Source organism: Phaethon aethereus (genome assembly GCF_964289735.1).
Source record: "Phaethon aethereus genome assembly, chromosome: 20".
NCBI lineage: Eukaryota > Metazoa > Chordata > Aves > Phaethontiformes > Phaethontidae > Phaethon > Phaethon aethereus.
This window is the reverse complement of record NC_138596.1, coordinates 3,336,190-3,354,400: the sequence shown is the minus strand read 5'-3', so window position 1 is coordinate 3,354,400 and position 18,211 is coordinate 3,336,190. Positions and strand designations below refer to the sequence as shown.

The 18,211-nt window shown below is 42.7% G+C and overlaps 1 protein-coding gene across 1 annotated transcript in view; it reads left to right on the top strand.

Moving 5' to 3' along the window:
- Positions 1–12,050: 12,050 nt before the first annotated feature.
- Positions 12,051–18,211, top strand: part of TNC (tenascin C) — a gene marked incomplete at its 5' end in the record, with an annotated part of 47,816 nt that continues 41,655 nt past the window's right edge. Inside the window, 5 exons of the mRNA XM_082008810.1 lie at positions 12,051–12,513; positions 13,468–14,781; positions 16,570–16,833; positions 17,691–17,806; positions 17,902–18,058. Of these exons, the coding sequence (XP_081864936.1) occupies positions 12,051–12,513; positions 13,468–14,781; positions 16,570–16,833; positions 17,691–17,806; positions 17,902–18,058 (2,314 nt within the window). The remainder of the gene's footprint in view (positions 12,514–13,467; positions 14,782–16,569; positions 16,834–17,690; positions 17,807–17,901; positions 18,059–18,211) is intronic.

The following is an 18,211-nucleotide window of genomic DNA, read 5'->3' as shown; positions in this document are numbered from 1 at the left end:
AATGGCATCTTCAATAGTAAAATGTGTTGTGAAAAAACTTTCAACCAGTTGTACCTGTTACTTTATCATAATTTGGTCACAGTTCTTTTATAGTGCTCTTCTTACAGAGCCAACTTATATAGATCTGTTTGATTTCTCAGACATCCAGTGGAGAGGACAGGGAAATACTGAGTGAAATAATCCAGAATGAGAGTAACTGAGTTAATTTTTTTTTCTAATATAGGGGATCACTGATGTCACCAAATAACTAATCTGAAATAATGTAATTCTAATAAGTGCAGGTATTTAACAGCAGATATCTTACCATTTATATGCATCTTTGAGTGCTTACAGATAAATCAGTGCAAAACAACTCAAGCTTTGCTCTTCTTAGGCTTCACAATCTAAGCAGACCTTGAGTGTGTGTCCTGCAAGGGACATTAGTAATGATTTAGTTATAACTCACTCTTTCCCTGCTGTGAGAGCTGAACTGGTGTTCGTGCTACATGCTAAATTCTGTAACGCTTTGTAGTACCCCTTGTCTGCACTGCAGGACGAAAAATATTCTCATCCAAAGGGCTAAGTCTTTTTTTCAAGTCAAACAAAAATCGGGGGCACATTTTAGTTTACATCCTCCATAATGGAACAAAAGCCCAGTGTTTGGTAAGTGATTTCACTACTACAGAATGTAGGCACTGTGTCACTCCAGCAGTGGGAGGCATAGGATGGCTTCTAGGAGGCTTGTGCTGTTTGGATAGTGCCCTGTGATCCTTCAAGGTGAAATTTGCCGCATGGATGTGTATAACTAGTATCTGCCACAGAGTTGGGCTCTGTAGAAAATTTGAAAATGGATTAAGACCTTTGTTCTGCCATCTGAGAACAGTGGATCCCTTTCTCGTGCCCCTTTCCATATTACTCCTCTGTCCTTTTCCTGTCAGATAAAATGAAAAGAAAAAAAACGCAACAATTTATTTATTCACTTCTCAATTCTGCCTGAGACTGTTTTTTAAAGACCCTTCTTTTGTGAGTTTAATCAGATGCTTGATAACAGAAAAAGGGTTGCTAACTAACCCGGGGTACAAAGAAGCCCCTTCAGAGGAACACATGACCTCATCGACAGGATTGCTCTATCACATGAATCCAGACTCCATTGCACACCCAAAATAAATGTTAGGCTCCATTTGCAGCAAGGTGCTTTATTCGTCTCCATTCAGCAGGGCATATGCTTTGCCAATGTCTTCCTCAGTCACTGGAATTAAACATGTATGGGAATTCAGCACAAGAGGCAGCTTTTCCTGGTCACAAATAGCCTGCCGTGCACCCAAAAGCTGCTGGCTGGACCGTGCCTTTGGGCCATTGCCCTCCTGGAAGCAGTGAGCTCTGGCACAGGTTTGCAGTCATGGAGCAAGTCTGGTTTTCGCTCACAGCTCCCGTTGTCTGTCTTGGTTTTGTTGGGTGCTCAGACAGAGCCTTGGCAGCCAGGAGCTGACTCTGGGAATGCTGGTGGGGTCACACACAGCGCTTCCAAAACTAACCCTTTGCCAGAAGGTGCCACGCATCCCTCCCTAATATATAAGAAGTGACGCCATTGCATTGCCTCAATGCTCTCAGGGTTTCTGACACCTAATACTGGACAGCATCAATAACCTTAGGATGTCCTTTTTATAGGCACTTCTCAAGAAGTATGTGGATTTCTAGCCAGGTGCTTTGAAATCTCAGTTTGGGTGTAAAGACATTGCTTGTATGGCCCCTGTGAACGAAAAGGAGGACACGGAGAGCAGTGCAGTCTCCCACCCTGACATGCTTTTGCTGGACAAAGCGTGTATAGCAGCAGAGACCTTAGGGTCTCCAAGAAAAGGCAGGAAAGGCTTCTGCAGTTGTTGAAGTACAATTAAATAAAAAGGCAAGATCCTGCCAAGTCACAAGCTGGGGGCATACACATTATCCATAGTCAGGAGCCCATGAGCATGCTGGAAGGCAGCACATCTGCAACTTGGAGTGAGATGTATAATTTATTTGTTTCTAATTATGGACACTTAACAGTAAGTTACATGAGAGATTAAACACCGAGTTATGAGCACGGTCTGATTAATTCTGCATTATGCACTTAAGTCACTCAACTATTATCTTCATTCATTTTGAACTCGGATAATTTTATTCATTCTGGTGGTACTGAAACAGAGTTACTAAGAGCTTTTGATTCCTGTGTATAGTATGGGTCTCTTCCTGAGTCTGGTTGGCTATATGTAACCATTATGTAATGCCACGTTGGATGCTTCTCATATAAACAACTGTGTTTAAATAGCCATAAGACTCCGACACAAGCCAAGAGAAGCTGGAATATTCCAGGGTTCAGTGGATACCATTTCCTTAGGGTCTGATCCTGTAAATGTGAACTCTGCATAGCACTCATGATACCTGTTGGTGGGACAACAGACGTTGCAAAACCTTGTTCCTGAGGTTTTCCAGTTGACATTCATGATTGGTTTGATTAAGTGAGGGCTCAAGCCGTTATGAGAGCATCATGTTACAATACATGCTGTGCCTCTACATTTCTTTAAGGGACAGCAGGCTGCTTTTTAGCATGACAGCCCAAACGTACAACTTTGAAATTATCTGCAGGAGGCAACGTTGAGGGGTAGTGGCCCCTCACGCACCCTGCAGGAGTTGTGCAAGGGCAGTGAGCAGAGCAGAAGGTGAGCAGGTTCTGTTGCGTTGTTGGCTGCCCTGCACTGCTGGCTGTGTGAGCTGCAGCAGGGGCCATTGCCGCTCACCACCCCCGCACACTTGACATGGAAATCTCCTTATTGTAATACAAAGCATTTCCATAAGACTAATCTTTTAATAATGTTAAGCACAGGTTTGTTATTTAATTTCCTCCAATGGTGGCTGGCCTCTGGAATGCCTCCAAAGGAAGCATTGAGTTTGTTCTATAAATAATTGCATAGGCATGGCCTTAACAAGAGTATCTTATACCCGGCAGCCCTAAACGACATGGTAGTTGTTTCAGAGCAGCCCTGCTCTAGACAGACTGTATAATTTCCAAAGGCATCTCATTTGCCCTTTTCACCATCAGTCTTGTCTACTGTCTATCTGTGGCCTATTTAGAAGGTGACTGTGATTAACCTTTATTAAGAACTGTAGCCACTTGGCTACTATTGTTTAACACACTTGGATTCCTCTGATGTAGGTAGTCTACAAATGCATTAAGAGACAACTTCTGGTATGAAGATCATAGAATTTAGGCAGAAAAACTGAGAGCAGGGAAGTCTTTTCATAGAGGGTAAACTGAAGATTGTCTGTAGAGGAACAATTGGAAACGTATAAAGAATTAATTTAGTTTAGTTATTTGCACTTTGTTTAGGGTACAAATCTGCCATAGGCTTATTAGAAATCAGGATGATAATTGACTTGGCTAAACTCATGCCAGAAATTAGGAATGACCTCAGATCTCACAAGTCCCAGCACGGTGCCATTTCCACACACCTGGCTCTCCTGAGTTCTTGCTCCTTTGCTCTTAATGGAGTAACAATAGCAGCAGTAGTACGTTCAGGCAGAATTTCTTTGCTTTTCTCATGATCAGCCAGGTAATTCTTAAGAAGCATAAATCAAAGAAGTCTTTAGAACTATGAAACTGGAAGGCACCTCTTGGTTGTTGAATTCAATATCCTGTTATTGCAGGCACCTCAGCACATAATCTGTTTTTCACTTCTCTTTAATTATTGCATATTTTCAGCAGTCATTTTCTCCCAGCTGCATCTCTGCAAGCTGATTTAATTTTTCATTTAATTAATGAGATTTGCTCATTATATTTAATACTTTATTGATCAAAGCTGTTACTGATAGTGGAAGAAGACCACCTCTGATCTCTGAACTTTTGCTCAGCTTTGAAAAACAGCCAAACTCATTGTTTAGTTTGGAAAGGTCTGTTGTCTCTCTGAGATCCTGAAAAAGGATAGACCTAGAGAGATTTTCCATGGCTAAGAGTACAAAACTTTTGAAACAAACTAGTTTATAATGGAATAATCATGCTAATTTAACTCAAAATAGTCACTGGACAACAGAAGGTTTAGTCTCTCATGGGGCTCCTTTTATGCTTATCATTCAGAATTTACCGTAGCTCTTTCACATTTTTATGGATGTTGGCTTCAGTGGGTTATTTTTCCTTCCTCTTTTGTGGCACTGTCACACTGACGGCTTTGAAATATGAGCCTTTGCTAAATTCTAAATTGTACACAAAGCAATTAATTAAAATTCCTTCTAAAACAGCCTTGGCAAAGCCCTGTCTATATTCTGCTTTTCAGCCAAGGTAGAACGGGCAGAGGCTAAAATGAATCCAAATGGTTTTATTTAAAGATGATGTACAGTATGATCTGTGGACCAGAAACTATACAGCTTCCCCAAAGTAGAAACGCCACCTAAGAGCTAAAGCCAAAGATGAAAAATTAACTGGAATGAAGAGTTCACGCTTAGCTGAGTGATGTTTAATGCAGGACCTCAAGGGTTGGGTGGGGCAAAAAAACCCTATGTACTCTTTTTAATTGCTGCTCTTTGAAGCATCCTGAGGCATAAATCTGATCGTAACTCTAGTGATCACCAGGATCTGCCGTAGTGTTCATTTATGGTAATCTAAAATTTGTTTTGTTTTTACTAGTAATTCCAGTAGCATGGGCAAGGTCCTCAGAATGTATGATGGATGCGTTCTGCACTTGAAAACATCTGTGAGAGCTCAGAAATCAATCATGAATTAACTGTGCAAATCATTTCCCACCTCTGCATTCGAAGGACCCATATTTGTAAGCGTTCTCCGTCCCATGAAGGGGACCACTCTTAAATGTGCCGTGCCAGTACTAGGTGAAACACAGGTGGCTTCAGAGTGTGTCCAGAGGTCTGTGTTGTGGATGGTTACCCACATCAAACACAAACTGCCAGTTTGCCCTTAAATAAAAAGGTTTTAAGTCCTAAAGGCAGACTGATGAAAAGGAAAGTATGGTATTAGGGTCTGGTGCTGTAAGGTGCTATAAATGCCTTCTGGGAGGTGCTTGTGTTTGAACTGCTGCAATGGGACTCGGCAAAGCTGGATCGGCTTGCAGTGGGTAAAATACTTGGGCCTAAATGCAGAGGCTTCTAGAAGCTTGGGGTTTCCATATTTAAACTGGAGGAGTGACGCTTTGTTTGTCCTCTATAATTGCGAAGCGTTTTAGAGAAAAGACTTTCTGCCTCACCTACAGCACACATGGATGCCGCGGAGCCCTTGTTCTGGGGCTATGGACATCACTGAATCACTTCTGTAACAGAAAGTGGATTTTAGTGCCTATGCCACCTTGTACCGTTAGACTTCATGCTTCTCTAGTTAAACAAATGTGTTTTAACACTTCCTTCCCAGTTGTTTCCTCTCTGCCTCTTTCTCCATGCAGTTGTTCCAGAGAGTGTTTTCTCTCTCTTCTTCACTGTTGCTGGAAATACACAGACAGCAAGATCTCTTTGGTTAATGCTTTTCTTTCCTTTTAACTTCCAGGAATAGGCTCAATCTGCAAATCTGGGGGGCGAAGGCTTTCAAATTGGTGCCTTTGAATTTTGCTGTTTATAAAAGGGGGAGTCGCTGAGTCTGGATCCATAGTTGTTTGCAGGTTTCCCAGCTGTGGGATTTCTTACACAGACAACTATAGAGTATACGCAGGACATTTTTTTTTCTCCATGAACTGGCCATGGAGGTTGACGTGAAGTTGTCTGAATATAGATTAGAGGTAAATCTTCACAGTGCAACTTGGAAACTGGATGGATTACAGTTTATCACACTGCATTTTATATGTTAGAACTCTTGAGAATGGGGGAATCGGCTTCTTTCTTCTTTGATAGTTATGATCCTCTTTCCTCTATTCAGGCAGCTGATTTAAGACTTTGAAGAAAAATTCTGAATTATGAGTATTTCCCTTTGGAGCTTCACATCCTAAGGACCTTTTAATATCTGTGGTGTCTAATTGGTCTTGAAACAATTGCAGAAATTCATTGCACACACGTTCCCTGTGAGCCTTGGGGAACACAATGGATTTTCTGAATTACTCTAGATTTGTCTGCCTTTAAATTCTTCTCCTTAGAATGAATACAATGTAAATAAAGAAGGGAGGCGAAAAAAAAAAAAGCAACAATTTGGCTTTGATTATTTCTGCTGGAAAGATTCATTACTGATGGTTTAGGACTGTTATGAATTTCTGCTCTCTGCTGTGATTTGATGTAGTTTGACCTACACTGAATATCCCTGCTGATTCCTTTGTCCTGGTGGAATTGGGAATGGAAAGAAAATTATTTTCTGTAGTTATGAATGTATGGAAACAGCAGTGAAAGATGATGAAGTCAGAACTGTTCGTGTTTTGGCCTGCCATGTAAAAGCTTTCAGGCCCCCCCTTCCCCAGTCTCTTCCTTTAAGAACATTTCAATTCACTTCAGACTTAATCCATTTGTGTTTGAGAAGATGCCTGGAGCCTCAAGAGTCACATGCTCTTGGCAAAGCTACATTAACACTTTTTCTTTAAAAGGTTACATCTTTTGAAGCCTTGCCTTGTAAAAATGCACTCTGCAGACAGTTTCAATTTATTAATCCTCTGTAATAGCACTCCTTGTATTCCTTGTACAAAATGCACAAGTTCCCCGTGTCTGCAAAGAGGGAGTATTCCAGGTCAGATCAAATTCCTAACCTGGCTCTTTTGTCTGTAAGGCAAAAAAAAAAAAAAAGAAGCTAGAGAAGAGCACCATGATATCATGATGCCAGTGCCTACACATGTGCACTGCTGGATACTCCAGCCTTGAGGGAACAGATGGCCAGATCATGCTGTGGTGGAAATTTTTGAAACATGAAGTTCCTTCAGTTAACAGATCACAGAAAACTATTTCGAGGTTAGTAATTAAGAAACCTCAAAGTGCGCCATTTTGTGTTTTCTGTAGAGGGCTATAGCTCTTCTCCAACTGAGTCTTCCTCTCTGTCAGAATCCAGCCCATTGTTACTTTTATGCAGATATTAACTAGATGTGCTTGAATCCAATATATGCTGACAATATTTGATCCCCTCCTGCTGTAATGTTGGAAGTATCTGTTTAGAGAGGAATTGTTTCCTTTTTTCCCTTTTTTCCCTGCCTTTTTAAAGTCTAATTTCCAAGTCATGACATGTAAAGGATGTCTGAGCAAATCTAATCAGCCTTCTTCTTCCTTTAAGGGCAGCTGAGATAGATCGTTTTTAGCACCTCCATTTCTTCATTGCTGTAATCTGTTTTGATTAAAATTGCACAGGGTTCTCATTTGCATATTTATCGTTCTACATACCCACAAATCATCTCACTTCTCTGCCACTCCTGAATTTGCAAGAGAGACCGGAGTGGTACACTAGAATTTTAAACTATGCAAACATTAATTTAGTTTCTCACACCTGCTGTTTTTCAGCAAATATGTCTTTGGGGAAGGAAAATATTCATACACTACCTTTGCTTAATATTCCCCAGGAGTCAGGATTCCTGGTTTCTTTTTCAAGATAGATTGAAAGTTTCCTGTTAAGATACAAATTTCTAATTAAATGGAAAGGTCCTGAAGAAGTTCTGATGTTGGGAGTGGGGTGGGGAATGTCTAAACAAAAAAATAACCCCAACACTTTTTTTAGCTTTTGACAGCCAGACTCTGTGCTTTCAGATCCTCAGATGAAAGGACTGCAGTGGAAATGAAAATTATTCCTTTCCTTTGTGCTATTGACAGTCCATCTTACTTCTACCACATATTATCAAGAGTATTACTAGCTAGTAATCAGGTTTTTAAGGAATGTTTTTCTAGGAATGGTCTTTTTTTTCTATTTGGATAACATGTAACTTTTACAGTTAGTGTTTATACAAGACAAGGAAAATTTCTAATCCTGTATCTCTTTCTGTATCAGCTGGTACTGCATAGATGCTATGATTAGCTTCTCAATTCATAGCCTCTATTTTTTTAATAGGCCAAAGAAACTCTAAAGTGAATAGTAACATGCTCTGAGCCAGCCAAGACCAAGGAGTAGAGAGGAGACAGCAAGTTTGGCCTATGGCCGGGATGAAAAAATATGTATTATCTTCATATTCTTCTGACTTGAACTGGAACCCAACTCTCCTTGAAGAGATTCCAAACTTTGAACACCACTCCTGCCTCGGTGGCTGAGCCGTTTCCAAATGCCCTCTTCCCAGTGTCACATTGGTACGGACAGCACATTTATCAGAGGGAGACTGACATCTCTATCCTGGACACCTAGACCAACAATTTCGGATATATCACTTGTTAAGTTTGTGCTCTACAGATCTTGCATGATTTAAAAACAAAATGCAACAAAGGTACTCTTATGATGATAGCTGGTGTACCTAGTGTTAGCGATCCAAGGTTTCATCGCTCAGCCTGTACCTGCACAAGATGCACTCAGGTGGGTAGGCTACCTAAGTGTTCTTGGAAGCAAAGATGTACGCAGCAGGCCTCAGATGACTCTGAGATACAGACTCTTGGATCTACTTTTTATCTGGTGCTGGTACACAACTCATGACATGACAGGACATGACTGCAAAATTCAGTCCTGTAGGAAGTCATTCCTGACCAAGGAAATTTAAGATATGTGTGAGAGGCCACAGCACCTCTTGTAATTATTTATATTGTGGCTGCGCCCAAGGGAACAGGAGAGAAGTAAAAGATAACTCTTGCCCAATAAGGGTGGTGGCTCTGGGAAGATGCCAGTGATCAGACTGGGAGAACACAAGCTCTAGACTTCATTGTTCTGCGTGACAAGCAGAATATTTTTCAGACCAACCATGTAATCATTGCCAAGATTTCTGAAGCAGTTGTGTTGTAGTCAGGATGGCAGGAAGACATGAGGGGCACAGTTCATTAGGATGAGTAATATTCTGTGTTAGACAAACTGCTTGTAAAAAAGTGGACACATTCTTGGTCATACAAGCCTCTCAGCATATCTGAGAGATGTTACAAACATCATCCGGCTCCTTTTATATGTATTGCAGCAAGGCCAAATTCATGATGAGAAGGGTCATCTTCTTTTGCAAACTCTTGCTGCAAGACATTTAGATGCCTGTAAATAATCCAGCAGCTAAGATTTCCAGAGAGGAAGTCTCCAAGAGGCAGGTTTAAAACACAATCTACATGAACCATTTGGAAGGGAAGAAGATGGGGGAAAAATGAAGGAACCACAGATCCTGACAGTTGCTGTGGCTTCCATTTCTCTCTAGAACAGCCTGCTCCTGGGTGGTCTGTTTTGGTCTGAGCTGTTGTTTACATATGTTTGAGGAATGGGAGTTGGAGAGAAGGATGTCATCTTTGTTCTTGCAGCCAAAAATATGGCTAACGTATAAATAATTGTATGAAGGTGTCTTGTTTTGTAGATCTCAGATCTAGGAGTGGAGCTCAGCTAATCATACTGGGTCCTTGGCAGATCAGATGAGAAACACCCGATCTGAACTAGCTCAGACACCACACTAGGTGTCAAAACACAGAGGTCACAGATCAGACACTGGGGAGTGCTTCTTTTAGACCACCAAAATGCTTCTTCTAGACCACCACAATGCTTCTTCAGAAACTTCAAAAGGATGTCAGCTAAGCTACATTAACTCTTCCTATATGATCTGTAGGCTGAGAGGTTTGGCTGACTCTAGTGCAATGAGTATCCATTAAAAGTAATGGTGTTCATGTGGCTTTCATCAATAGTGAAGGTAATAGTGACAGTGGCTCTTGTCAGAAGCAGGTCTTTCATTTTCCAGGCATATTAAAAAAATCATAGTTTGTACTGTCATAACATAATACGTAAACTCATGTCAGTCAGCAGAAAAACTGCAATAATTTTTTTTTGTTTGGGCAAGGCCCATATTCTTGTAGGTTGAGATTTGCAAAAGCCGTAAGGAAATTGATGCTCGACTTTCACTAAAATTCAGTGAGAATTAGATGCAGAGCTGCTTCCAGTTTGTTCCATTTTCCGTTGATGATACATCTGTCAAGCAGCCTGTCACTTAAATAACTACTTGAGGATTACGCACTCATTTTAGCCATATGACCTTGTCTCAGGGCAAAAGGTGTATAACACATGGAATTTCATTCCATGGAAAGCAACTTGCAAACCCCAAGTGGGAGTGCTTGAGAGTAAAATCCCACTTCAAATACTGTCCTGAACGCGTTTCATGAACTGGTGACCCAATCTAGGGGTTGACCTGAGTCACGAATGAGACCTGGACCATTTCTGTCTCTGTTATTCTTCACTAGGTACCTTGTGTTCTCTTCTGGTGCAGGCAAGTGTTACAGACATATTTGAACAAATGGGTAAAGTGTTAGAAATGGCTTAAAGCTGAATGCTTTTCCATGACAATAAAAAAGCAGGCACTGCTGCTTGTTTACGTACGATTTATTCCACGATAAAAAGGGGTGAAGTTCACTCTTTGTGAACTCAATGTTGTCTACAAAAGAATTAACTTCAGTGAAGTGTCTGATGTATTACTGTCATTCTTTCACAAAAGCAACTGGGATAGCATGAGAAAAAAAAAGGTCTCTACATTTCAAGGGAAGCAGAAGGGTGGAAGAAGCTAGTCTCTAATCTGACAAATGAATTATCATCAAAACTGTGGTGTTTAGAGAATAAATTGCTGTTTCGTCCATTATTAGCATTTCACTAGCTTACAGTTAGTGAAAGCACCGTCACTGACCTAACTGTTTAACCAAGCTTTTCTAGGAGTAGAAAGAAAAACAAATGCTAAGATGACATTTATTAGGTGCACTTGTTTAGTCAGTCCATTAGCTGCTTTTGGTTCTCTACATGCTGAAGGGTTGATACTGCATGGAGTCAACAGATGTCTGTAAGCTTCCCTGGCTCATATCACTTGAAGGTACAGACTGAGGAGGAAGAGGAAATATTGAAGCTAATTTAAAAGACTGAGTTTCAGGAAGAGCTAGTACAGCCCAGCCAGGTGCTTGTAACCATAAGCGAGCTCTTGTATTATAACTGACGAAAGATCAGACAGTGGGAAAAGTTGCCTAGTAAAGGTGTACTGGTTGCTAAAAAGACATTTTTATACCTGTATTGATGAAAAGCTTTCTCCCTCTCTTAAAGGGCTTAGATGATCAAAGAATTCCTTTTCCTTCTCTTCCTCTTCCTTTCCTGTGTGCGTGTGTGCCTGTGTATTTCTATTGCTGTTTCTTACAGTGTGTCTCCCTTATCGGTGTCTCATCTTCTGTTGTGTCTCACTACTTCTATGCTAAAATATTGCTAGCTATCATATGAGCACTGACACCAGAACCCTCAGCCTGCAGTGTTCTCCAGAGAGCTCTGTTTATTTCATGCTGTAGACAAATCATGACTATAGTGAGACTTACTATTGAGCTACAAGCCCTGGGATTCAGATTCCCAAGCAATTGGAGTAATTTAAAGCATATGGAAAAGGGCTGCAAGGAACTTACTAGTATTGATATACCTTTTGACAATGTTGTGAGTTTCTTACATGATCCAGCCCTCAGTAGCCTTCAAGCAGTGGACTTTTAATGTTAGTTGAATCATAGCAGAACATAAATTTATTTTACCTACCTCTGTCTGAAAGTAGCGTTTTCACTTGAGATGAGACTCAACAGGATTCTCTGCCCTGGTCTTGGGCCTGAGGCAGTTAAACCTTCCATACTCCACTATACTTGCTCTAAATTGGAAAGAATAGTAGCTTCCTTCAAGATTCATGTCTTGTGACATTTTGCTCAAGCACACTGAGATCCTGGGAAACAAGGTAATGCACTGTTGTTATATATAAGAGCAAGCTCAGCAACTTGGGTGCAGTGAGATCGTACACTGAGTAGCACCCCGTCCGAGCTTTAAGGATGCCAGCACACATTCAGTGTCACAGGCCTTTTGTTGGGTGATGTAGCTGCAGTTCATCCCTTACACTGCTCCTTCTCCTTTTAGGGAACAAGTGTGCCAGGAAAGGAAAGGATATCCAACTTGGTTTGAACTGGCTCTCCAATTTCTGCTCCAGACTACAAAGACCAAATATATATAAGACTTCATCAGCTTTGAAAAGGAACTGAACACCACAATGGGACCCCCCACCCAGGTTTTGGCCTGTGCAATCTTAGCTTTGCTGTACCAGCATGTCAATGGTGGACTCATCAAAAGAATTATCCGGCAGAAGCGGGAGACTGGGCTAAACGTGACCTTGCCAGAGGATAATCAGCCTGTGGTTTTTAACCATATCTACAACATTAAGTTGCCTGTTGGCTCCCTTTGCTCTGTGGACCTGGAGACAGCGAGTGGTGATGCAGACCTGAAGGCGGAAATTGAGCCTGTCAAGAATTACGAGGAGCACACGGTGAATGAGGAGAACCAGATTGTCTTCACGCATCGTATTAACATTCCCCGCCGGGCTTGTGGCTGTGCAGCTGCCCCTGACATTAAGGATCTGCTGGGCAGACTAGAGGAGCTGGAGGGGCTGGTATCCTCCCTGCGGGAGCAGTGTGCCAGCGGGGCTGGATGCTGTCCTAATTCACAGGCAGTAGAAGGTAAGGCAGACTGGGGAGCTGCCCTTGGGGAAATTCTTGTGCTGGCTGTAGATCTTATTTAGTGTAGATACTCAAATCTGTTTCAAGAATGAGCAAAAGTCAACCTGTTCAATTTGAAACGTAATCAAAACTGGGGATGTATTAGGCCAGCTTGCCAGATACATTTGTTCACAGTTTTGCAGTTTTATGAATCTGTGGGTCAGAAGTCTGCCTGCGATGCTTTGTAGCCGTGGCATTGAACATGCACAGCACTTGGGCATGGTGACAATCTATGTCGGAGTTAAGATTAAAACTCATGCAGTCCAAGCTCTTGGCTCCACATTTTGTCCCCTTGAGTAAGCTGCCAATGTAACCATTTTCGTGTCCAAATTTTCTTTAAAAGAGACCAATAAAAATACAGCAGGACATAAGTCAACAGACAAGCACAAATAGTTAGAGAAGGAGGGAAAAAAAGGTATTATTCTGGCTGGTTTTTAAACTTAGGTAAGAGATTGGTCATACAAGAGAGAAAACACAGGTCTTCCCAGTAATAATCTGTCCCTCCAAGCACACAGCCGGTCTCACAGTTGATGATACAGCATGCTGCTGGGCTTTTTATGTTCCAGAGTGAATTGGTGAATAATGCTTCATGGTGCATGCCCTAATGAAGCAGTCAGGAAAGCTGCTCAGTCACTGGAAGAGGGATTTTGAGCAGGGCAGAGGAACCCAGTATGCTCATTTACCCAGTAATTGGCAGGGACTCTTCCCTGGCATTAGTGAGAATTAAAGCATTCCTGGTAAGGTAAATCTTGCTAGAGAAAGGAGGAATCCTCATTCAAAAGCTTTGTCAGTTCTGGAAATTATGTCCTTCAGGGAGATGGGAAAATCAGACCTCTTTCAGGTCATGTGTGCTACACTGGTTTAAAGCATCCCAGAGCCAAGGGGAGTAATGAGTTTTCCGGGTTGTTGGTACAGGTCGCCTGGACACAACACCCTATTGCAGCGGACATGGCAACTACAGCATTGAGATCTGCGGCTGCGTTTGTGAGCCTGGCTGGAAAGGCCCCAACTGCTCTGAACCAGACTGCCCACGCAACTGCTTCAACCGAGGCCTCTGTGTCCAGGGCAAATGCATCTGCAATGAAGGCTTCACTGGTGAGGACTGCAGCCAGGCCACCTGCCCGTCTGACTGTAACGACCAAGGCAAGTGCGTGGATGGGGTTTGTGTGTGCTTTGAGGGTTACACAGGCACAGACTGCAGCGAAGAGGTCTGCTCCCAGGGGTGCAGTGTGCACGGGAGGTGCGTGAGCGGGCAGTGTGTGTGCCACGAGGGCTTCACCGGCAAGGACTGCAGCGAGCCCCTCTGCCTCAACAACTGCCACAACCGTGGGCGCTGTGTGGACAATGAGTGCATCTGTGATGAGGGCTACACTGGCGAGGACTGCAGCGAGCTCATCTGCCCCAATGACTGCTTCGACCGTGGGCGCTGCATCAATGGGACCTGCTTCTGCGAGGAAGGCTTCACTGGGGAGGACTGCGGGGAGCTGACCTGCCCTAACAACTGCAATGGCAACGGGCGCTGCGAGAATGGGCTGTGCATCTGCTTTGTGGACTTTATAGGGGATGACTGCAGTGAGAAGAGGTGCCCAAAGGACTGCCACAACCGTGGGCGCTGCATGGGAGGGCACTGCATCTGCCATGAGGAGTACCAGGGCGAGGACTGTGGGGAGCTGCGGTGCCCCAACGACTGTCACAACCGTGGACGCTGTGTCAATGGGCAGTGCGTGTGCCACGAAGGATTCATTGGGGAGGACTGCGGGGAGCTGCGGTGCCCCGGTGACTGCAACAACCGCGGGCGCTGTGTCAATGGGCAGTGTGTGTGCCACCAAGGATTCATCGGGGATGACTGTGGCGATCTGCGGTGCCCCAACGATTGCAACAGCCACGGACTCTGTGTCAATGGACAGTGTGTGTGTGAGGAGGGGTACACAGGGGAGGACTGCGGGGAGCTGCGGTGCCCTGAAGACTGCCACAATCGTGGGCGCTGTGTGGAGGGGCGCTGTGAGTGTGACAATGGGTACACGGGGGAGGACTGCGGTGAACTGTCCTGCCCCAACGACTGCCACCGACGTGGGCGCTGCATCAATGGGCGCTGTGTATGCCATGAGGGCTTCATAGGGGAGGACTGCCGTGAACGGTCTTGCCCCAACGACTGCAACAATGCAGGCCGCTGTATCGACGGACAGTGTGTCTGTGAAGATGGTTACATGGGGGATGACTGCTCCGATGGTAGGTTGCAATGTCCCTTTTGAATCACTTCCCCTGGGTAATTCCCTGTGTCCATCCAGCAGCCTCGGAGGCTCTCCGAACCTTTTCCATATAGTTGGTCCCTGTTGCCACTCCTTTTTATCATAGTCTAAACAGATGAATCAGAGAAGTAACACCATCAGTAGGAAGCTCTTAGTTTCCCTTACTTTTCAGGGCTATATCATATAGCTGGTGACTCTTGGTGGTCAGCAAGCCAACAGGCTGATAATGATCATGCAGTCCATCTGTTATCTCCAAGTTTGCTCCCACCACAATGTCACTGGAGCTGTAGCTAGCACTGACTGGGATTTGTCACCATGATCTTTCAGTTTCTCATCGTACCTCTTGATGCTAAAAAAAACCCCACATCTGAAAGAAACTGTTCTAGCTATGGAGAAGGGAAGATATACCCAGAGTCTTCTTACTAGGTGTTCAGCAGGATTAGCCAAAAGAATATGGACTGAATTTTGACTAAAGAAAAAGGCTTTGCAGGAATTAGATAATGTAGATAATGAATGTCAGTGAATAAAGGTCCTGGGTATCAAACATTTCTTACAGCCAGGTTCTGATTCCCAGTCTCATGCTGGATGAGTAAGAAAAGGGGTTTACATTTGTAATGCCACCACTACTGTAGGAGCTGAAAATGAAACACACAGCACTGACAATACACACTGGCAAGACCCCAAGGGCTCAGCCACTTTGCTTTGAAGACAGACCTCTGAACTGGAGCCCTGGTGGAGACAGAGGGTGAAATGGGGGCAAGGCACACACAGAAAATAACGTTGTCCTATCTGAGTGATCTCTATGAGACAACTGTCACAATGGGATTGCCAGATGTTGCAAATATTGCTGTGCAAACTTTCAGGATTATTACAGGGGCCTTGACTATCTCTCAATCGGCCAAACAGTTTTTTCTAACTAAAGTAAAACTTGATTTTATATATATGTGTGTGTATATGTATGTGTGTATATATATGTGTGCGTGTATGTTAGAACTGACAAAATCTTAGAATAAAATCATGGAATCAGCTGGAGTGGAAACTTAGCTATAAAGCCACATGCTTAGTTTCCCAGTACTACTGACTGTATGGAAATTGATAGAAATTTTTGGCAGCTAGATAATGACAGGCATTATACTATAAACGAGGTGGTTTTCTTTAGTAGATCCCAGGGGACAAATTTTGGAACTAAGATCTTTGTAGAGTAATCAAAGAGTACTTTGGGGTTGGGAACATTATAAAAGACAATGAATACCCTTGAAAAGAAATTCCCATTTTTCATCTCCTCCTTCTGGAAGACTCCTAAGCCACATTCTCTGCTCTTGCATGTGTAAATGTGGAGTAATCTATTGAAAGTACTGACAAAAATAATGTTTTATTTTACTTTGGAAAATCTGTGCAAACCCTAGGACTTCCAGCTATAAAATCATGTGTTGCTGGCTGTTGAATTAAATGTCTGAATCCCTAGGGATCCAGCTATACTAGTCTTGTGCTGTAGCCATGAGAGGAGGAACTGGAATACAATCAGCCATAGGTTGTGTGCAAGTGTGAGAGTACAAATTGACCTGTAACTTTTGGAAATGTCTGTAGTCTTCATCAGCTGAACATTCCTTTCTTCAAGTGGCTAATTCATGTGATGTGGCTTCCCCATTCCTTGTTTGTTAGATGATTCTTATAAATTGCTCCTGGGAAAATGTGAAACTGGGTAAATCATTATTTTCTGAGCCTTGAAAACTTCTTATAAGATTGTTTTGTTTTTTCCCCTTCCTAGTGTCTCCTCCAACAGAGCTGACTGTCACAAATGTAACAGATAAAACCGTAAATCTGGAATGGAAGCATGAGAATCTAGTCAATGAGTACCTCATCACCTATGTCCCTACCAGCAGTGGTGGCTTAGATATGCAGTTCACCGTGCCAGGAAATCAGACAGCTGCCACTATTCATGAACTGGAGCCAGGTGTAGAATACTTTATCCGTGTCTTTGCAATCCTTAAAAACAAGAAGAGCATTCCAGTCAGTGCCAGGGTAGCAACATGTGAGTTTAAATATTCCCTGTATTCATTCTTTTGTCTGCTCTGTAGTATGTATTTATCTATTTTGGGGTATTATTTCTTTTGTATTTTCTATTTTCAATTCATCTTATGTTCTGGACAAAAACACCCTTTTGCACTTTCATTTTCTATTCTTTTCTAATACCAATGGCTGTGTTAAAAGTACAGCTCACTAGCTTTTCTGCTCTCTGCAGTGCCTCCCAATAGACATTGTGGGGTCTTTGTAAATTAAGACCCATGGCTGCTTCATAATAAGGTGCATTTCTAAAATCTGGTAATGCTTCCTGGAAAAAATATAAAAATGTAGCAGCATGTAAAAGAGCAATATGAAATCACTTGGATTCAAACTGTGTTGATTAAAATGGAGGTTATATTAATCTTGTATCTTCAGTGTGTTTTACCACAACTTACTTTCTGTCTGCCTGTCTGTTCATTTGTTGTTCATCTGCCTTTTTGTGTTGGGCACACCACTGGCATATCTAAACCTCCCAGCATCAAAAGATGCTCTTTGACTTCTGTCACTGTGCTCACTTTTAGAGACCTAGGGCAGGATTCATCTCACTTAACTTCAAAAGTCCACACTAGGCTTCTTTCAAGAGGGGGTGGGGGGGAGGAAGAGATTTCTAGGGCAAAATTCATTTTGCTCTAAGGTGATATCTAAACCAGGTCAGAGCAGTGTCTCTCCAAAGACACAGTAACTGGCTGTGAAGAGGGTTTAAACATCTCAGATGCAGATACCTACATAACAGATATTTATAGTGGTGGAAAGATCTCCCACCCCCAATGCCCTATTTATGGGACCTTGTTGCTCATGTAATGATAACCCTTTTTTCTGTCACAGATCTGCCTGCTCCAGAAGGTCTGAAATTCAAATCTGTTAGAGAAACGTCCGTCCAGGTGGAGTGGGATCCTCTGAACTTTTCATTTGATGGCTGGGAGCTGGTCTTCCGCAATATGGTAAAACAGCAGCGTTTCTTGTGTAGAGGTCATATATAAATGAAAGATCCTGGATGTTTTGTGTTTATACTAACTGGTTGTTCCATGTGTTACAGAAAAAGGATGATAATGGAGGTATAACCAGCAGCTTGAAAAGGCCAGAGACATCTTACATGCAGCCAGGTTTGGCACCAGGGCAACAGTATAATGTATCCCTTCATATAGTGAAAAACAATACCAGAGGACCAGGACTATCCAGAGTGATAACCACAAGTAAGCAGAATCTGTATTTCGTGTAGTACCACAAAACAACTGCTGTTTGGTGTAGCCTAGGGAGTTTTTAAACAACAAGAAAGCCACGCTCTATACTGTGAATTGATAGGGGAGGAAAAGGAAGTAGTGGAGCTGCTAATGAAGAATCCATGA